Source organism: Linepithema humile, chromosome 5 (genome assembly GCF_040581485.1).
Source record: "Linepithema humile isolate Giens D197 chromosome 5, Lhum_UNIL_v1.0, whole genome shotgun sequence".
Taxonomy (NCBI): Eukaryota; Metazoa; Arthropoda; class Insecta; order Hymenoptera; family Formicidae; genus Linepithema; species Linepithema humile.
In genome coordinates this window covers 25,868,796-25,889,674 of record NC_090132.1, presented here as the reverse complement: position 1 = coordinate 25,889,674, position 20,879 = coordinate 25,868,796, and the positions used below count along the sequence as shown (strand labels likewise).

The 20,879-nt window shown below is 27.5% G+C and overlaps 1 protein-coding gene and 1 long non-coding RNA gene across 5 annotated transcripts; both read left to right on the top strand.

The window, feature by feature from the left end:
• Positions 1-8,267: 8,267 nt before the first annotated feature.
• Positions 8,268-17,033, top strand: LOC105668249 (uncharacterized). 3 transcript variants are annotated; one of them, XR_010890261.1, is made up of 4 exons: positions 8,268-10,448; positions 10,647-14,966; positions 15,242-15,396; positions 15,486-17,033. It is a non-coding gene; the product is annotated as an uncharacterized lncRNA (long non-coding RNA). The 3 variants fall into 3 exon arrangements; XR_010890260.1 differs by having other exon boundaries at positions 8,268-10,553; positions 10,647-15,396; XR_010890258.1 differs by having other exon boundaries at positions 10,647-15,396; positions 15,486-17,032.
• Positions 17,034-17,312: 279 nt separating this feature from the next.
• LOC105668233 (transcription termination factor 2-like) lies at positions 17,313-20,482 on the top strand. Of its 2 annotated transcripts, none has more exons than XM_012360480.2 (6): positions 17,313-17,409; positions 17,521-17,669; positions 18,620-18,834; positions 18,923-19,015; positions 19,185-19,417; positions 19,569-20,482. In XM_012360480.2, exons 2-6 carry the CDS (start codon positions 17,527-17,529, stop codon positions 19,947-19,949), a joined length of 1,065 nt encoding a protein of 354 aa, XP_012215903.2. In that variant the 5' UTR covers positions 17,313-17,409; positions 17,521-17,526; the 3' UTR covers positions 19,950-20,482. The 2 variants fall into 2 exon arrangements, with proteins under 2 accessions (XP_012215903.2, XP_012215912.2); XM_012360489.2 differs by having other exon boundaries at positions 17,348-17,422.
• Positions 20,483-20,879: the final 397 nt, after the last annotated feature.

Sequence of the window (20,879 nt, the reverse complement as noted above, 5' to 3'; positions counted from 1 at the left end):
ATACATAACACAGTTGGTTTGTCAGAATGCGTCTCATCACTTCAAACGGACTGTCTATACCATTGAAAAATTGTTATATATTGTTTACAAAATTTCCACCTTAGGTTTAACAAATAAAAAAATGCATGTAAAAATTTTTAGTGTGGATCAAAAATACCAAAGTTTACACAGATCATCAAGATATATTTTATATATTTTAACTCATTAAAATTTCAATGAAAACATTTTACTTACCTGAGAGTTTAGAAGATCACTCGCATTTTAAGGAACAGTTTAAAAAGCATACATTTCAGAGTTGGCTATGGAAATACTGTACCGAAAGTGATGTTTTGAAGTAGAAGGTAATATTTGTCACTGATACATATTCGTTATTACTAGAACTAATTTAAATGACTATATTAAGGATGACTATCATGTGGCAAGTTAACTACATTAAATGAAAAAATGTTCGTAAATTTTATTGATATTATTGTTAATATTATTATGTAAAATTAATTTTACATTACATTAATCATTATGTATAATTATTGTTTATACAGATTAATTTGGAAGTTGACAATGGAAAATGATGGTAACGGCATCCAAGTTACATCACAACCAGCAATATTGGCAGTTTAAATTTTAACGATTTTAATTTATTAACTATAATTATAAACTTTACTATGTTTTAAATTTATAAACTATATTTTTTAATTTATTAATTGAAACAATTTAATAAAATTATCATCGAAATTTCTGTAAAGAGAAAAATACCGGCAATATATAGTATAAATTCAAATAATAAAGTTTTATATAAGTTGTGAATTTTGACGCATGTTGAAATTTTTTTATATATTTTCATTATTTTTTTGTACTCTATATAGTGTCAATTTTTTATTATAACTTTTGTAATAGTTTCCGAATGAAATACATTTAATTGTCGGTGAAATATATCAGTTTAAATTTTAAAATTATGTTTGTTCAAGAAATGTTTATGTTATACATAATGCATTTATCATAAATAAATCAACATATAAATTAAATAAATACATCATAAGAGAGTGTCATTTTATTATTTAAAGGTATCATTTTCACATATGATTTGTACGGTTTGCAGTAAATGCAGGTTGTTTTACTTTTTATTTCATTCATTATTTTATCGGAATGCGTCAATTTTTTTGTGTATATTATTCACAAAAATTCACAGATAGAATCATAATCGAGAACTCATTCATCAAAAATGTTCCGTTCGGTATTTTCGCAGATATATAATGGGTGCTGCTTAATTAATACGTTACATTTGTCCCAATGTTTCTGAAATATCAGATAATACTAAAAATTTATTATTAAATTTTTATAAATTATTGATATTATTAAACAGCAAAGCCTTCGATTAAGATGAAGCTTGTAATAACATTTCAAAATTACATTAATGTTAATTTCTCATCACGTTGGAAATCCGCTACTTTTTAACGTTTTTTCTATATATTCCAGCCGTTTCACGAATTATCGTATTTTATTTCGCTAAATGAAATCCACAATGTTTGAAAACTGATTCAAAAGCTGAAACTGCAAATATAAATTGAAAATTTTTCTGATAGAAACGTTCGTGTTTTTCGCTAAGAAGATTGCAAAGCGGAAAATTCTGAAGATGTCAAGGAGATAATCGCTTCGAGTAGTGACAACATACGTAATTGCATCAATATTAAGGTGATAATAATTTAGGATAAAAAGTGACTTAATAATTATCGTCGGAAATATTTACAATGTCATAGCACGAAAACTGTAATCAAGCAGTAATATTATTTTGACATTTTGATTGTTTCAATCATTAGCATGAAATGTGACAATGTACTTTACATTATACGAGTGCACTATTATGAAATTTATTACCGAAATTAGTACGTATATTATAACATGTAGAGAAAAACGAAATAGATTAGCTTGTTGATGAAATTAATTGCAGTGTTTATCAATATCCTATCTTAAAAAAGGCATGATAGATTTTCATTGTTGCCTTTCTTCTGCGATACTAACCATTTTGCTTAAACATTAATTTTTACATATGATTTATACGGTTTGCTGTTATTATTTTTACAGAAAATATTTAAAGTGTTTTCCTTGATACATTTCCGTTTTTTTTGTTTAATCTTTTGTTTAAATATTTTTTGAAGTCAAAGACGTAACTCTATTAGTTTAGTATAAATGCTCACTAGAAATTTGATTGGATTACTAATTTTCAAATTATACTACGCTATATATTTATGTAATAACCTAATCACAAGTTTAAGTAATTTTAATATATTTTTACACGTGAATAATAGGACTTGTGTTAAAAAGTACTACAAATTGCGACAATGATATAATAACATATAAATAATGGTAATATAATATTATTTTTATTAAACATAGTTATAATTAATAATTCTTTGTCACTAAAAAAATAAATGGTAATAGTGTGCGCTGGTGTGTCAAATTTAATAAAATTACTTAATTCATTTTTCTACCATGAAACTTATCATAACTTTTGCCTTCACTCAATATATTTTATATTATTAAAAAATGCCGAAATTATTTTTGCACACAGACGAATAGCTCTGTCAAAGTGTGTTAACAAAAATATTCAAACAAAATAAAATGTTAAACAAAATATTAAAATAATCTCCATTTTAATGCGAGTATTTAAGATTAAATTAAAACAAATTAAAACACATTAAAAACTGCTATTATTGTACAAACAAGAATAAAATGATGTAATACAAAATTTATACCAATAAATCGGGACGTTATTGTATAGAAAGTCGACGATAATGCCATATCTGAAAATAAATCAGGTGGTTAAATGCATACACATTACAATTTTTATGCGAAATCTATTGAGTCAATCATATCCATTTATTTCTGCGATCAGTACATCAATTGCACTTAATGCAGTATAAATAATTTTGAAAAATACGCATTTTTTTTTATATAGTCATATCCATTTCTCTGATACAGTTGTAATTTGAAAGTAATTCTATTTAATACACAGAAATAATATATTATATGTGCATTATTTCTTACCAAATATTCGTGTAAAGAATACGCGTTATATCGTCTATTTCGCTAAAATGTTATTACTGCACAGAGAAAATTTTATATCAAAAACTATTATTACTACGGCAGTAGCAGCGGATCATAAAAGAATTATAAAAATTATTACTGTGTCTTTCACATGTGAAACATAGTACAAAATTTTCGGTTTGCGGCTTCATGGTCCGCTGTTAATTAATGCCGTATATAGTAATTTTTGATATAAAGTTTTCTCCGTGTATACATACTCGGCATGAGATGTTACTGCGTGTTTTGATCGTTCTTAGCTAGAATTGACCGACAAATTAATATTTACATTCAAGTGGAAAATAATTATGCGTCTTCTTCCTCTACTATACTCATCGACAGAAAGGTTCTTGTATCAGTTCGTGTTAGTTTATCGTATTCAGTTATACGCGTCTTAGTCATTTCAAACGGACATAATGTCTACATCACTAAATATTGCAAATAAAAAACACGTGTGGGAATATTATGTGAAACTATCGGATTTCGAAGCACAGTGCAAGTTTTGCGAAAATAAATATATATATTTAGGAGATCAAAACTTAAAAAGACATATGGCATTGCATCATATAAAAATTTGGAAATACGAAGAAGAGAAAACAGTAATAAAAGGGCCATGGATGTTTTTCAAATATTTAAACAAATCTTGTTCACAATGCGTTATCTGTGATGCACATGTTCTGTCTACGTTCGAATATGTAGAAAATCACTTGAGTTCACATTCTGAAAAACAACGGGAAAATCATACATTTCGCAGTTGGCCATGGAAATATTCGACAAAGAGAGATGATTTTGTAGTGGAGTGTAATATTTGTAATAAGAATGTATCTCTTTATGTTCATACTTACCTGGATGTTCATATAAAAGTGAAACATTGGGACAAATTGAAAAATACGCAAGAAACACATGACACAGTTGGTTCATCAGAATGCGTTTCATCACTTCAAACGAACACATTGTCGAAGTCACTAAAAATTGTAACTAAGAAGCATCTGTGGAAATATTTTGTTAAACTGCCGGATTTTAAAGCGCAGTGCATGTTTTGTGAAAACATATATTATTATATAGACAATGGAAATTTCTATCATCATATGAGAAAATATCATAAAAAAATTTTTAAATACGAACAAGAAAGAAAACTAATAAAATTTCCATGGATGTATTTCAAGTATTTAAACGAATCACGTTCACAGTGTATTATTTGTGACGCAAATGTTCTGTGTACATCCGAATCTGTAGAAAAGCATTTGAGTTCACATTCTGAAGAACAACGAAAGAATTATATCCTTTGCGGTTGGCCATATAAATATTCGACAAGGAGAGATGATTTTGTAGTGGAGTGTAATATTTGTAATAAGAATGTATCTCTTTATGTTCATACTCACCTGGATGTTCATATAAAAGTGAAACATTGGGATAAATTGAAAAATACGCAAGAAACACATGACACAGTTCGTTCATCACAATGCGTTTCATCACTTCAAACGAACACAACGTCTAAGTCACTAACTGTTGTAACTAAAAAGCATGTGTGGAAATATTTTGTAAAACTGCCGCATTTTAAAGCGCAGTGCATGTTTTGTGAAAAAAAATTTTATTATATAACCGTTGAATCTTTCCATATGCATTTTGCAAGACATCATAGAAAAATTTGGAAATACGAAGAAGAAAAGAAACTAATAAAATTGCCATGGATGTATTTTAAGTATTCAAACAAATTATATTCACAATGTATTATCTGCAATGCAAATGTTCGATCTACATCTGAATCTATAGAAAATCACTTGAATTCGCATTCTGAGAAACAACGAAAGAATCATATCCTTCGCAGTTGGTCATATAAATATTGGACAAAAAAAGATGATTTTGTAGCGGAGTGTAATATTTGTCACAAGAATTTTGCTCTTAGTATTCACCACAGGCTGATTTCTCATATAAAAATGACACATTCGGACAAATTGAATAATACAAATTAAAGAAATACATAACACAGTTGGTTTGTCAGAATGCGTCTCATCACTTCAAACGGACTGTCTATACCATTGAAAAATTGTTATATATTGTTTACAAAATTTCCACCTTAGGTTTAACAAATAAAAAAATGCATGTAAAAATTTGTAGTGTGGATCAAAAATACCGAAGTTTACACAGATCATCAAGATATATTTTATATATTTTAACTCATTAAAATTTCAATGAAAACATTTTACTTACCTGAGAGTTTAGAAGATCACTCGCATTTTAAGGAACAGTTAAAAAAGCATACATTTCAGAGTTGGCTATGGAAATACTTTACTAAAAGTAATGTTTTGAAGTAGAAGGTAATATTTGTCACTGATACATATTCGTTATTACTAGAACTAATTTAAATGACTATATTAAGGATGACTATCATTTGGCAAGTTAACTACATTAAATAAAAAAATGTTCGTAAATTTAATTGATATTATATTATTTAATATTAATATTATTATGTAAAATTAATTTTACATTACATTAATCATTATGTATAATTATTGTTTATACAGATTAAGCCGGAAGTTGACAATGGAAAATGATGGTAACGGCATCCAAGTTACATCACAACCAGCAATATTGGCAGTTTTAATTTTAACGATTTTAATTTATTTACTATAATTATGAATTTTACTATATTTTAAATTTATAAACTATATTTTTAAATTTATTAATTAAAACAATTTAATGAAATAATCATTGACATCTCTGTAAAGAGAAAAATACCGATAATATACAGTATAATTTCAAATATTATAGTTTTATATAATTTGTGAATTTTGACGCATGTTGTAATTTTTTTATATATTTTCATTATTTTTTTGTACTTTATATAGTGTCAATTTTTTATTATAACTTTTGTAATAGTTTCCGAATGTAATACATTTAATTGTCGGTGAAATATATCAGTTTAAATTTTAAAATTATGTTTGTTCAAGAAATGTTTTATGTTATACATAATGCATTTATCATAAATAAATCAACATATAAATTAAATAAATACATCATAAGAGAGTGTCATTTTATTATTTAAAGGTATCATTTTCACATATGATTTGTACGGTTTGCAGTGAATGCAGGTTGTTTTACTTTTTATTTCATTCATTATTTTATCGGGATGCGTCAATTTTTTTGTCAATATTATTCACAAAAATTCACAGATAGAATCATAATCGAGAACTCATTCATCAAAAATGTTCCGTTCGGCATTTTCGCAGATATATAATGGGTGCTGCTTAATTAATACGTTACATTTGTCTTAATGTTTTTGAAATATCAGATAATACTAAAAATTTATTATTAAATTTTTATAAATTATTGATATTATTAAACAGCAAAGCCTTCGATTAAGATGAAGCTTGTAATAACATTTCAAAATTATATTAATGTTAATTTCTCATCACGTTGGAAATCCGCTACTTTTTAACGTTTTTTCTATATATTCCAGCCGTTTCACGAATTATCGTATTTTATTTCGCTAAATGAAATCCACAATGTTTGAAAACTAATCCAAAAGCTGAAGCTGCAAATATAAATTGGAAATTTTTCTGATAGAAACGTTCGTGTTTTTCGCTAAGAAGATTGCAAAGCGGAAAATTCTGAAGATGTCAAGGAGATAATCGCTTCGAGTAGTGCCAACATGCGTAATTGCATCAATATTAAGATGATAATAATTTAGGATAAAAAGTGACTTAATAATTATCGTCGGAAATATTTACAATGTCATAGCACGAAAACTGTAATCAAGCAGCAATATTATTTTGACATCGTGATTGTTTCAATCATTAGCATGAAATGTGACAATGTACTTTACATTATACGAGTGCACTATTATGAAATTTATTACCGAAGTTAGTACGTATATTATTACATGTAGAGAAAAGCGAAATAGATTAGCTTGTTGATGAAATTAATTGCAGTGTTTATCAATATCCTATCTTAAAAAAGGCATGATAGATTTTTATTGTTGCCTTTCTTCTGCGATACTAACCATTTTGCTTAAACATTAATTTTTACATATGATTTATACGGTTTGCTGTTATTATTTTTACAGAAAATATTTAAAGTGTTTTCCTTGATACATTTCCGTCTTTTTTGTTTAAATATTTTTTGAAGTCAAAGACGTAACTCTATTAGTTTAGTATAAATGCTCACTAGAAATTTGATTCGATTATTAATTTTCAAATTATACTACGCTATATATTTATGTAATAACCTAATCACAAGTTTAAGTAATTTTAATATATTTTTACACGTGAATAATAAGACTTGTGTTAAAAAGTACTACAAATTGCGACAATGATATAATAACATATAAATAATGGTAATATAATATTATTTTTATTAAACATAGTTATAATAAATAATTCTTTGCCACTAAAAAAATAAATGGTAATAGTGTGCGCTGGTGTGTCAAATTTAATAAAATTACTTAATTCATTTTTCTACCATGAAACTTATCATAACTTTTGCCTTCACTCAATATATTTTATATTATTAAAAAATGCCGAAATTATTTTTGCACACAGACGAATAGCTCTGTCAAAGTGTGTGTTAACAAAAATATTAAAACAAAATAAAATGTTAAATAAAATATTAAAATAATCTCCATTTTAATGCGAGTATTTAAGATTAAATTAAAGCAAATTAAAGCACATTAAAAACTGCTATTATTGTACAAACAAGAATAAAATGATGTAATACAAAATTTATACCAATAAATCAGAACGTTATTGTAAAGAAAGTCGACGATAATGCCATATCTGAAAATAAATCAGGTGGTTAAATGCATACATATTACAATTTTTATGCGAAATCTATTGAGACAATCATATCTATTTATTTCTGCGATCAGTACATCTATTGCACTTAATGGTGTATAAATAATTTTAAAAAATACGCATTTGTCTATATATAGTCATATCCATTTCTCTGATACAGTTGTAATTTGAAAGTAATTCTATTTAATACACAGAAATAATATATTATATGTGCATTATTTCTTACCAAATATTCGTGTAAAGGATACGCGCTATAACGCCTGTTTCGCTGAAATGTTACTGCACGGAGAAAATTTTATATCAAAAACTATTATTACTACGGCAGTAGCCGCGGATCATAAAAAAATTATAAAAATTATTACTGTGTCTTTCACATGTGAAACATAGTACAAAATTTTCGGTTTGCGGCTTCATGGTCCGCTGTTAATTAATGCCGTATATAGTAATTTTTGATATAAAGTTTTCTCCGTGTATACATACTCGGCATGAGATGTTACTGCGTGTTTTGATCGTTCTTAGCTAGAATTGACCGACAAATTAATATTTACATTCAAGTGGAAAATAATTATGCGTCTTCTTCCTCTACTATACTCATCGACAGAAAGGTTCTTGTATCAGTTCGTGTTAGTTTATCGTATTCAGTTATACGCGTCTTAGTCATTTCAAACGGACATAATGTCTACATCACTAAATATTGCAAATAAAAAACACGTGTGGGAATATTATGTGAAACTATCGGATTTCGAAGCACAGTGCAAGTTTTGCGAAAATAAATATATATATTTAGGAGATCAAAACTTAAAAAGACATATGGCATTGCATCATATAAAAATTTGGAAATACGAAGAAGAGAAAACAGTAATAAAAGGGCCATGGATGTTTTTCAAATATTTAAACAAATCTTGTTCACAATGCGTTATCTGTGATGCACATGTTCTGTCTACGTTCGAATATGTAGAAAATCACTTGAGTTCACATTCTGAAAAACAACGGGAAAATCATACATTTCGCAGTTGGCCATGGAAATATTCGACAAAGAGAGATGATTTTGTAGTGGAGTGTAATATTTGTAATAAGAATGTATCTCTTTATGTTCCTACTTACCTGGATGTTCATATAAAAGTGAAACATTGGGACAAATTGAAAAATACGCAAGAAACACATGACACAGTTGGTTCATCAGAATGCGTTTTATCACTTCAAACGAACACATCGTCGAAGTCACTAAAAATTGTAACTAAGAAGCATCTGTGGAAATATTTTGTTAAACTGCCGGATTTTAAAGCGCAGTGCATGTTTTGTGAAAACATATATTATTATATAGACAATGGAAATTTCTATCATCATATGAGAAAATATCATAAAAAAATTTTTAAATACGAACAAGAAAGAAAACTAATAAAATTTCCATGGATGTATTTCAAGTATTTAAACGAATCACGTTCACAGTGTATTATTTGTGACGCAAATGTTCTGTGTACATCCGAATCTGTAGAAAAGCATTTGAGTTCACATTCTGAAGAACAACGAAAGAATTATATCCTTTGCGGTTGGCCATATAAATATTCGACAAAGAGAGATGATTTTGTAGTGGAGTGTAATATTTGTAATAAGAATGTATCTCTTTATGTTCATACTTACCTGGATGTTCATATAAAAGTGAAACATTGGGACAAATTGAAAAATACGCAAGAAACACATGACACAGTTCGTTCATCACAATGCGTTTCATCACTTCAAACGGACACAACGTCTAAGTCACTAACTGTTGTAAATAAAAAGCATGTGTGGAAATATTTTGTAAAACTGCCGCATTTTAAAGCGCAGTGCATGTTTTGTGAAAAAAAATATTATTATATAACCGTTAAATCTTTCCATATGCATTTTGCAAGACATCATAGAAAAATTTGGAAATACGAAGAAGAAAAGAAACTAATAAAATTGCCATGGATGTATTTTAAGTATTCAAACAAATTATATTCACAATGTATTATCTGCAATGCAAATGTTCGATCTACATCTGAATCTATAGAAAATCACTTGAATTCGCATTCTGAGAAACAACGAAAGAATCATATCCTTCGCAGTTGGTCATATAAATATTGGACAAAAAAAGATGATTTTGTAGCGGAGTGTAATATTTGTCACAAGAATTTTGCTCTTGGAATTCACCACAGGCTGATTTCTCATATAAAAATGACACATTCGGACAAATTGAATAATACAAATTAAAGAAATACATAACACAGTTGGTTTGTCAGAATGCGTCTCATCACTTCAAACGGACTGTCTATACCATTGAAAAATTGTTATATATTGTTTACAAAATTTCCACCTTAGGTTTAACAAATAAAAAAATGCATGTAAAAATTTTTTGTGTGGATCAAAAATACCGAAGTTTACACAGATCATCAAGATATATTTTATATATTTTAACTCATTAAAGTTTCAATGAAAACATTTTACTTACCTGAGAGTTTAGAAGATCACTCGCATTTTAAGGAACAGTTTAAAAAGCATACATTTCAGAGTTGGCTATGGAAATACTGTACCGAAAGTGATGTTTTGAAATAGAAGGTAATATTTGTCACTGATACATATTCGTTATTACTAGAACTAATTTAAATGACTATATTAAGGATGACTATCATGTGGCAAGTTAACTACATTAAATGAAAAAATGTTCGTAAATTTTATTGATATTATTGTTAATATTATTATGTAAAATTAATTTTACATTACATTAATCATTATGTATAATTATTGTTTATACAGATTAATTTGGAAGTTGACAATGGAAAATGATGGTAACGGCATCCAAGTTACATCACAACCAGCAATATTGGCAGTTTAAATTTTAACGATTTTAATTTATTAACTATAATTATAAATTTTACTATGTTTTAAATTTATAAACTATATTTTTTAATTTATTAATTGAAACAATTTAATAAAATTATCATCGAAATTTCTGTAAAGAGAAAAATACCGGCAATATACAGTATAAATTCAAATAATAAAGTTTTATATAAGTTGTGAATTTTGACGCATGTTGAAATTTTTTAATATATTTTCATTATTTTTTGTACACTCGTGCCAATTTATTATTATAACTTCTGTAATAGTTTCCGAATGTAATACATTTAATTGTCGGTGAAATATATTAGTTTAAATTTTATAATTATGTTTGTTCAAAAAATGTTTATGTTATACATGATGAATTCATCATAAATATAAATCGCCATATAAATTAAATAAATACATCATAAGAGAGTGTCATTTTATTATTTAAAAGTATCATTTTTATATATAATTTGTACGGTTTGCAGTAAATGCAGGTTGTTTTTGTTCTTATTTCTTTCATTATTTTATCAAAATGCGTCAATTTTTCTGTCAATGTTATTCACACAAATTCACAAATAGAATCATAATCGGAAACTCATTTATCAAAAACGTTTCGTTCGGAATTTTCAAAGATAAGTGCTGCTTAATTAATTTGTTACATTTGTCCCAATTTTTCTGAAATATCAAATAATAATAAAAATTTATTGATTAACTTTAATAAATTATTTATAGTATTAAACAGCAAAGTTTTCGGTTAAGATGCAGCTCGTAATAACATTTTAAAATTACATTAATGTTACTTTCTCATCACGTTGGAGATTCGTTTACTTTTTAACGTTTTTTTTATATATTCCAGCCGTTTCAGGAATTATCGTATTTTATTTCCCTGAATGGAATCCACAATGTTTGAAAACTAATTCAAAAGCTGAAATCTGCAAATAAAAATTGGAAAATTTTTTGATAGAAACGTCCGTGTTTTTCGCTAAGAAGATTGCAAAGCGGAAAATTCTGAAGATGTCAAGGAGATAATCGCTTCGAGTAGTGACAACATGTGTAATTGCATCGGTATTGAAATGATAATAATTTAGGATAAAAAGTGACTTAATAATTATTGTCGGAAGTATTTACAATGTTATATCACGAAAATTGTAATCAAGCAGCATTATCATTTTGTGATCGTGATTGTTTCATTCATTAGCATAAAACGTCACAATGTACTTTACATTATACAAGTTCACTATTATGAGATGTATTACAGAAATTATTTCGTATATTATTACTTGTAGATAATAGTGGAATAGATAAGCTTGTTGATGAAATTAATTGCAGCGTTTATCAATATTTTATCTATAAAAAGCATATAAGATTTTCATTCTTCCTTTCTTCCGCGATATTAATCATTTTGCTTAAACATTAATTTTTACATATGATTTATACGGTTTGCTGTCATTGTTTTTACAGAAAATATTTAAAGTGTCTTCCTCGATACATTTTTGAATATTTTGTTTAAATCTTTTTTGAAGTAAAAGACGTAACTCTGTTACTTTAATATAAATGCTCACTTGAAATTCGATCCGATTATTAATTTTCATATTATTTTAGACTATACATTTATGTAATAACCTAATAACAAGTTTAAGTAATTTTAATATATTTTTGCACGTGAATAACAGGACTTGTGGTAAAAAGTACTACAAATTGCGAATTTAATGATATAATAACATATAAATAATGGTGATAAAATATTATTCTTATTAAACATAGTTATAATAAATAATTTTTTGTAACTAAAAAAATTAATTGCGCGTATAATGAGCGCTAGTGTGTCTAGTTTAATAAAATCACTTAGTTTATTTCTCTACCATGAAACTTATCATATCTTTTGTCTCCACTCAATATATTTTCTATTATTAAAAAATGCCGAAATTATTTTTCCACAAAGACGAATAACTGTCAAAGTGCGTTTTAACAAAAATATTCAAACAAAATAAAATATTAAAATATTAAATAATCTTTATTTTAAAACGAGTATTTAAGATTAAATTAAAGCGAATTAAAAAACATTAAAAACTGTTATTATTGTAAAAATATAAATTAAATGATGTAATACGAAATTTATACCAACAAAACAAAACGTTATTGTAAAGAAAGTCGACGACAATGCCATATCTGAAAATAAATCAGGTGGCGAAATGCATACACATAATAGCTTTCTATGCGATATCTATTGAGTCAATCATATCTATTTATTTCTGCGATCCGTACATTAATTGCACTTAATGCTGTATAATTTAAAAAATACGCGTTTCTTTCATATAGTAATATCGATTTCTTTGCTATAGCCATAATATAAAAGTAATTTTATTTAATACAGAAAAATAATATATATTATATGTGCACTATTTCTTACAAAATATTCGTGTAAAAGATACGCGGTGTAACGTCTATTTGGCTGAAATGTTATTACTATTCATACATGGTATGAAATGTTACTGCGTATTTTGATCGTTGTTAGTTAGATTTGACCGACGAATTAATATTTACATTCAAGTGGAAGGTGGAAGTGGCGTCTTCCTTCGTTCTCTACTACACTCATCCACAGAAAGGTTCTTGTATCAGTTCGTGTTAGTTCATCGTATCAGTTGTACGCGTCTAGTCATTTCAAACGGACATAATGTCTACATCACTAAATAATGCATATAAAAAACATGTGTGGGAATATTATGTGAAACTATCGGATTTTGAAGCACAGTGCAAATTTTGCGAAAATAAATATATATATTTAAGAGATGAATACTTAAAACCACATATGGCAATAAATCATATAAAAATTTGGAAATACGAAGAAGAGAAAACAATAATAAAAGGGCCATGGATGTTTTTCAAATATTTAAACAAATCTTGTTTACAATGCGTTATCTGTGATACACATGTTCTGTCTACGTTCGAATATGTAGAAAATCACTTGAGTACACATACTGAAAAACAACGGGAAAATCATACATTTCGCAGTTGGCCATGGAAATATTTGACAAAGAGAGATGATTTTGTAGCGGAGTGTAATATTTGTAATAAGAATATATCTCTTCAAGTTTATGATTACTTGGTTATTCATATAAAAGTGAAACATTGGGACAAATTAAAAAATACGCAAGAAACACATGACGCAGTTGGTTCATCACAATGCGTTTCATCACTTCAAACAAACACATCGTCAAAGTCACTAAAAATTGTAACTAAGAAACATCTGTGGAAATATTTTGTTAAACTTCCGGATTTTAAAGCGCAGTGCATGTTTTGTAAGAACAAATATAATTATATAAGCACTATAAATTTCCGTAATCATATGGAAAAGTATCATAAAAAAACTTTGATATACGAACAAGAAAGAAAACTAATGAAATTGCCATGGATGTATTTTAAGTATTTAAACAAATCACATTTACAGTGTATTATTTGTGACGCAAATGTTCTGTCTACATCCGAATCTGTAGAAAATCATTTGAGTTCACATTCTGAAAAACAACGAAAGAATCATATCCTTAGCAGTTGGCCATATAAATATTCGACAAAAAAAGATGATTTTGTAGCGGAGTGTAATATTTGTAATAAAAATATATCTCTTCAGGTTCATGATTACTTGGATATTCATATAAAAGTGAAACATTGGGACAAATTGAAAAATACGCAAGAATCACGTGACACAGTTGATTCGTCAGAACGTGTTTCATCACTTCAAACGAACACATCGTCAAAGTCACTAAAAATTGTAACTAAGAAGCATCTGTGGAAATATTTTGTTAAACTGCCGGATTTTAAAGCGCAGTGCACGTTTTGCAAAAAAAAATATTGTTATATAACCATTAATAATTTCCGAATGCATTTTGCAAGACATCATAGAAAAATTTGGAAATACGAAGAAGAAAAGAAACTAATAAAATTGCCATGGATGTATTTTAAGTATTCAAACAAATTATATTCACAATGTATTATCTGCAATGCAAATGTTCGATCTACATCTGAATCTACAGAAAATCACTTGAATTCGCATTCTGAGAAACAACGAAAGAATCATATCCTTCGCAGTTGGTCATATAAATATTGGACAAAAAAAGATGATTTTGTAGCGGAGTGTAATATTTGTCACAAGAATTTTGTTCTTAGTATTCACCACAGGCTGATTTCTCATATAAAAATGACACATTCGGACAAATTGAAAAATACAAATTAAGGAAACACATAACACAGTTGGTTCGTCAAAATGCGTTTTATCACTTCAAACGGACTGTGCATACCATTGAAAAACTGTTATATATTGTTAACGAAATGTCCACCTTAGCTTTAACAAATAAAAAATGCATGTAGAAATTTTAAGTGTTAAACAAAAATTCCAAAGTTTGCACGGATCATCAAAATATATTTTATATTTTAACTCATTAAAATTGTAATGAAAGCATTTTATTTAGCTGAAAGTTTAGAGGATTACTCGCATTTTAAGGAACAGTTAAAAAAAGCATACATTTCAGAGTTGGCTATGGAAATACTGTCCCAAAAGTAAAGTTTTGAAGTAGAATGTAATATTTCTCACTAATACATATTCGTTGCTACTAGAACTAATTTTAATGACTATTAAGAATGAACATCATTTGGCAAGCTATATAAATTGAATAAAAAAATCTCCGTAAGTCTTATTGATATTATTGTTAATATTATTATGTATGATTAATTTTACGTTACATTAGTTATTATGTATACTTATTGTTTATATAGATTTATCCGGAAATTGACAATGGGAAATGATGGTAACGGCGTCCAAGTAACATCACAACCAGCAATAATAGTAGTCTTAGTTTTAACGATTTTTGTTTATTAAAAAATATATATAAAAAAAGTAGTGTACATAGTTCAGACGTATAATTATTTGTTTTATGTGTATAAAATTTTGAATATTATTATAAATCTACGTTTTATAGAAAACAAAGTTACATTTTTTAATTTATTAATTATAATTATAAATTTTATTATGTACTATGTTTTAAATTTATAAACTATATTCTTAATTTTATTAATTGAAACGAGTAAATGAAATAATCGTCGACTTTTCTGTAAAGAAAAAAATACCGACAATTTATTCTATAATTTAGTTTGATATATTTAATTTTTATATAACTTTTTATGTATTTTGACATTTATGTATTTGACATTTATGTATTTTGATTATGCATTTTTATGTATCTTTTATATATTATTATTATTTTTTTTACTTTATATAGTGTGAATTTTTTATTATAACTTCTGTAAAAGTCTCTGAATGTAATACATTTAATTGTCGGTGAAATATATCAGTTTAAATTTTAAAATTATGTTTGTCCGAGAAATGTCTATGTAAAACATGATGCATTCATCATAAACAAATCATTATATAAATCATATAAATTCATCATAAGAGAGTCATTTTATTATTGAAAGGTATCATTTTTACATATAATTTACACGGTTTGCAGTAAACGCAGGTTACTTTACTTTTTATGTCATTCATTATTTTATCGGAATACGTCAATTTTTCTGCAAATGTTATTTACAAAAACAAAAATAGAATCATAATCGAAAACTCATTCATCAAAAACGTTCCGTTTGGAATTTTCAAAGTTATATAATAGGTGCTGCAAAATTAATTTGTTATCTATGTCCTAATTTTTCAGAAATATCAGATAATAGTAAAAATTTATTAATAAATTTTAATAAATTATTCATATTATTAAACAGCAATGTCTTGCGATTAAGATACAGTTTGTAATAACATTTTAAAATTACTTTAACGTTTATTTCTTATCACATTGAAGATCTGCTACTTTTCAACGTCTTTTCTATATATTCCAGCCGTTTCAGGAATTATCGTATTTTATTTCCCTGAATGAAATCCACAATGTTTGAAAACTAATTCAAAAGCTGAAGTCTGCAAATGAAAACTGGGAATTTCTCTGATAGAAACATCCGTGTTCTTCGATAAGAAGATTGCAAAGAGGAAAATTCTTAAGATGTCAAGGAAATAATCGCTCCAAGTAGAGGCAACATGCGTAATTGCATCGGTATTAGGATGATAATAATTTAAGATAAAAAATGACTTAATAATTATCGTTGGAAGTATTTACAATGTCATAGCACGAAAACTGTAATCCAGCAGCATTATTATTTTGACATCGTAATTATTTCATTCATTAGCATGGAATGTGACAACCCAAATAGCACATGATATTCTCAGTATATTCTATAAATGTATGTACATGTACATATATATATATATATATACCATATATATATATATATATATATATATATATATATATATAATATATTATTGCGATAATTGCAAAAAGTACTTTAGATAAAAAACTTTTCTGTTCAGTTTACCATGCTCTATCCGTACACATTGTTCCGTCATTTTGATACATTCTGTATATTTTTTATCTTGCATTGGTGCGTCATGTCAAAGGCTGCGTTCGGGGAGCGCGCTATCAGCGCTATTGTGTCATTCTATCCTTGTTTTATGTTTAATAAACGATAAAAATAGAATGACGCTTTAGCGCTGATAGCGCGCTCCCCGAACGCAGCCAAGGTCTGCACAACAAAGCACTGCATTGAGCTTTCAGTTCAGCCAGTGCAGTCTCAGCGAGAACAGTGAGGAACATCTACCGTGAGCGAAAACAGTTACACTATTATTTGATATCTTTTTTTAGTTATTTTATATAATAAATTGTTAAACTTTAATAACGCTTACATAAATTTTTATATATTTTGAAAATAGTCAACAATGGGCGAAAGTATTGAGCGTAATTTGGGAAAACGAATGAAAAAGCTTGTTATTTCTGATGATAATGGGGAGAGTGTCGTTGAAAATTCTATCAAAAGTAACAATGACAGCGAGGATAACGTGGAGAATATGAAAGAAAAAAAGTAAGTATTACGGTAATAAAATTGCCATTGTTTTGTCGAAATCTAATTCCGGTGATATAGTTATACGAAAATGATTTCCACGTATAAAAACTAACGTATTGGATGTATCCTCCTCCGCGATCTTCTGTCCTAATTAACGAAAGCGAGCTACAAAAAGAAAGGAAAACGAAGAAGAGTAAAACTAGTAAGGCCATTCGGAGTGACAAATTAGAAGTGTTGAGCAGAGTGAACGGAAATCGCCGGAGAATTAGAGCCATTCTACAATGCGTCGCAAATGCCCCGTTCACGACTGGCGACGGGACATTAGCAATGCATTGTAGAATGGTTATTTGTTAGAGAAAATTCGCGAAACCGTAAATCTAGTCGCCGCCATCTTAGAAAAGGAAGGTTCTAGAACAGTGCTGCTCAACCTTTTTATATATGCAAACTACTTTTATTTTTTTATCATATTTAATAAAGCTTTATTTAATAAAGCAACCTTACGATTTACCCATGTATCCGAAAGAAAAAATAAAAAATTAAGATGTGATTTCAACAAATATAAATATTTTACAAGTATAAATTTTATAGAATTTTATAGAAAATAATTAGAAGTTAGCAAAGTAAAAGTCGAAGTATAAAAATCTATCAAAAATACGTCGCGATCAATCGATAGATCACGATGGACTGATTGGGCAGCTCTGTTATACTGTAACATGGATCAGTATGTATTCATTTAGTATAGTGATGCAATGTTTCCTACTTTCGTATAATTATTTTTTTTTTATTTCATATTTTTATCTCATTTCTTATTCTAACATCATATTAATTCTTCGTCAGCAATCATTTTTTTACTAATACCGTCAGCAATCTGGATTGTTTAAATGTTCCGATGAAGAAGAAATGGACAAAGCAAGAAATTTAGAAGAAAGAAAACCATTGTGCATGAAAGATGAATACTCTGATTTCAGAAATGAATGTTTGAGCATACTGATGAAACTTACATCTGACATAGAGAATCTGTACAAGGCAGAGCAAAATTTATATAAATCGATTCCATCAAAATATAAAGAAGCGGTGGTTTCAGCGCAGGAAAAGTTGAAAGTATGCCCGTGGCCGAATCAACGGCACGCTTTACAGTGGCTTCTGCGAAGGGAACAGAAAAAACCATTCGGTGGCATTCTAGGTAAATGTTTAACAATAGTAATTTAATATTTGTATCAATCATATAGATATTATTGAAAACATTTTTTTTCAATTTTTTTGAATTGCAGCCGATGGAAAAGGTTCAGGCAAGACATTAAGTATGATATTTTTAATCATAACTACTCTTGCTGATTCTGATGAAGACAGTGCTGAATCGAATAGTAAGCGTGAACCTTTACGTATCTAGTTAATTTTATAAGACCTAAGTAAATAAATCTTCATTTTTCAATATTTGTTTTTTCTTCTAAACTTCCGAATTATTTAAATTGCAATATAAATATATATCTAAAATAATCTATTGAAACAATTATATTTGATTACATTTTGCAGATTTCAGAGGTGGGACTTTGATAGTCTGTCCTAAGTCTTCATTGTCTCATTGGAAAAACAAAGTGGAAAGTAAATGCGTAAGTAATTCGCTGTCCATTGCGGTATATCACGGCTATAAAAGAGAACGCAATCCTGAATACTTGGCAAAAAACAATGTAGTCATCACAACATACGGTATATTGTTACAAGAACACAAAAGAAAACAAAGTGATGCAAGTAATACATTGTATAAGGTATGTGGAAACTCGAAAATGTTATTAACTAAACTGATAGAAACTTTTTATTGATATATATATATATATATCGATATATATATATATATATATATATAGACAAATGTGCTCTGAATTTTTAGTTTTATCGTAAGTTAAAATTTTTTTGCAGATTAACTGGAAAAGAGTAATATTAGATAAAGCACATACAATAAGAAATTACAAAAATAGAACAACTGAAGCAACTTATGAACTCATGGCGAGTAAACGATGGGCTGTCACTGGTACGCCCATACAAAAAACAGTACTAGATCTGTATTCTATTATAAAATTCCTCAAATATTTTGAACGTTTGGATGATATAAAGAAATGGAAAAAGTGGGTAAAGAACAAAAGGAAAGCGAAGAAACTGGGAACAATTATAAAAACTTTAATGCTGCGAAGAACTAAGATAAAAGAAAGAGAATACATAAGACAAGAAATGATACAAAAAGTGAAACAAGAAGTTATACAAGTGATACAAAAAGAGATAGCCAAATACACAAAAATATAAAATTAGATTTTTGTTAAGACAAAAATTGTTTAATTAATTATTCATGAAAATTATCTCGAGCCAAAGTTTAACGTACTTTTTTTCTACGAAGCGACCGCCAGAAGATGTGTTTGCTACCGTTCTTATATTCGTTTATACCTGTTTATTTACCTCGTGCACTATCATAATACCAACTCTCATCGGTATATTGTATGCTCCTCTCTAACGAAATCGCTTCGAATGAAAATCGACTGGTCTCGATTGCGCCTAAGTTCTCTCTGCATCTCAGTCACGGAATAAACGAGTCACTCAGTCAAATTCTTGAGTGTTTGTCCTAGCCCATCTCACATTTCCTTTCGGGCATCGTAAGTTCGCGAAACGCTCAAATTTTTGACGTCATCAGCATCGATAAAAAAAAAAGCAAAATTATTACCTAACAATTTTGAAAATCCAATAAAGATGTTCTTAATTCTAAATTATATTTGACAATTGTTACTTTTTTGTAATCTATTATATGTATTTTCTATAAATAAAAATATTTCTATAAATAAAAATATTCTATAAATAAAAATTGTAATTAGTAATTGTATTAGTTTTTATAAGTAATTACAGCTTAATAAATCGCGCTTTTAATGAACTGTCGGGATTAACTTTCGGATATTTTATTTCGCAAAAGTTTTTTTTAATTTTAATTTGTAATATTTTTAGCTATTAAAAACTTATCTTTAAAAAACAAAAAGGTAAAAAAAATATATACATATATATATATATATATATATATATATATAATTATTATTATTATTATATATTATTGTGAAAATTGCAAAAAGGACTTTAAGTAAAGGATTTTTCTGTTCAGTTTACCGTGCTCTATCTTTACACGTTGTTCCGTCATTCTGAGACACCCTGTATATTTCTTACCTCGCATTAGTACACGCAGTGGCGCACACA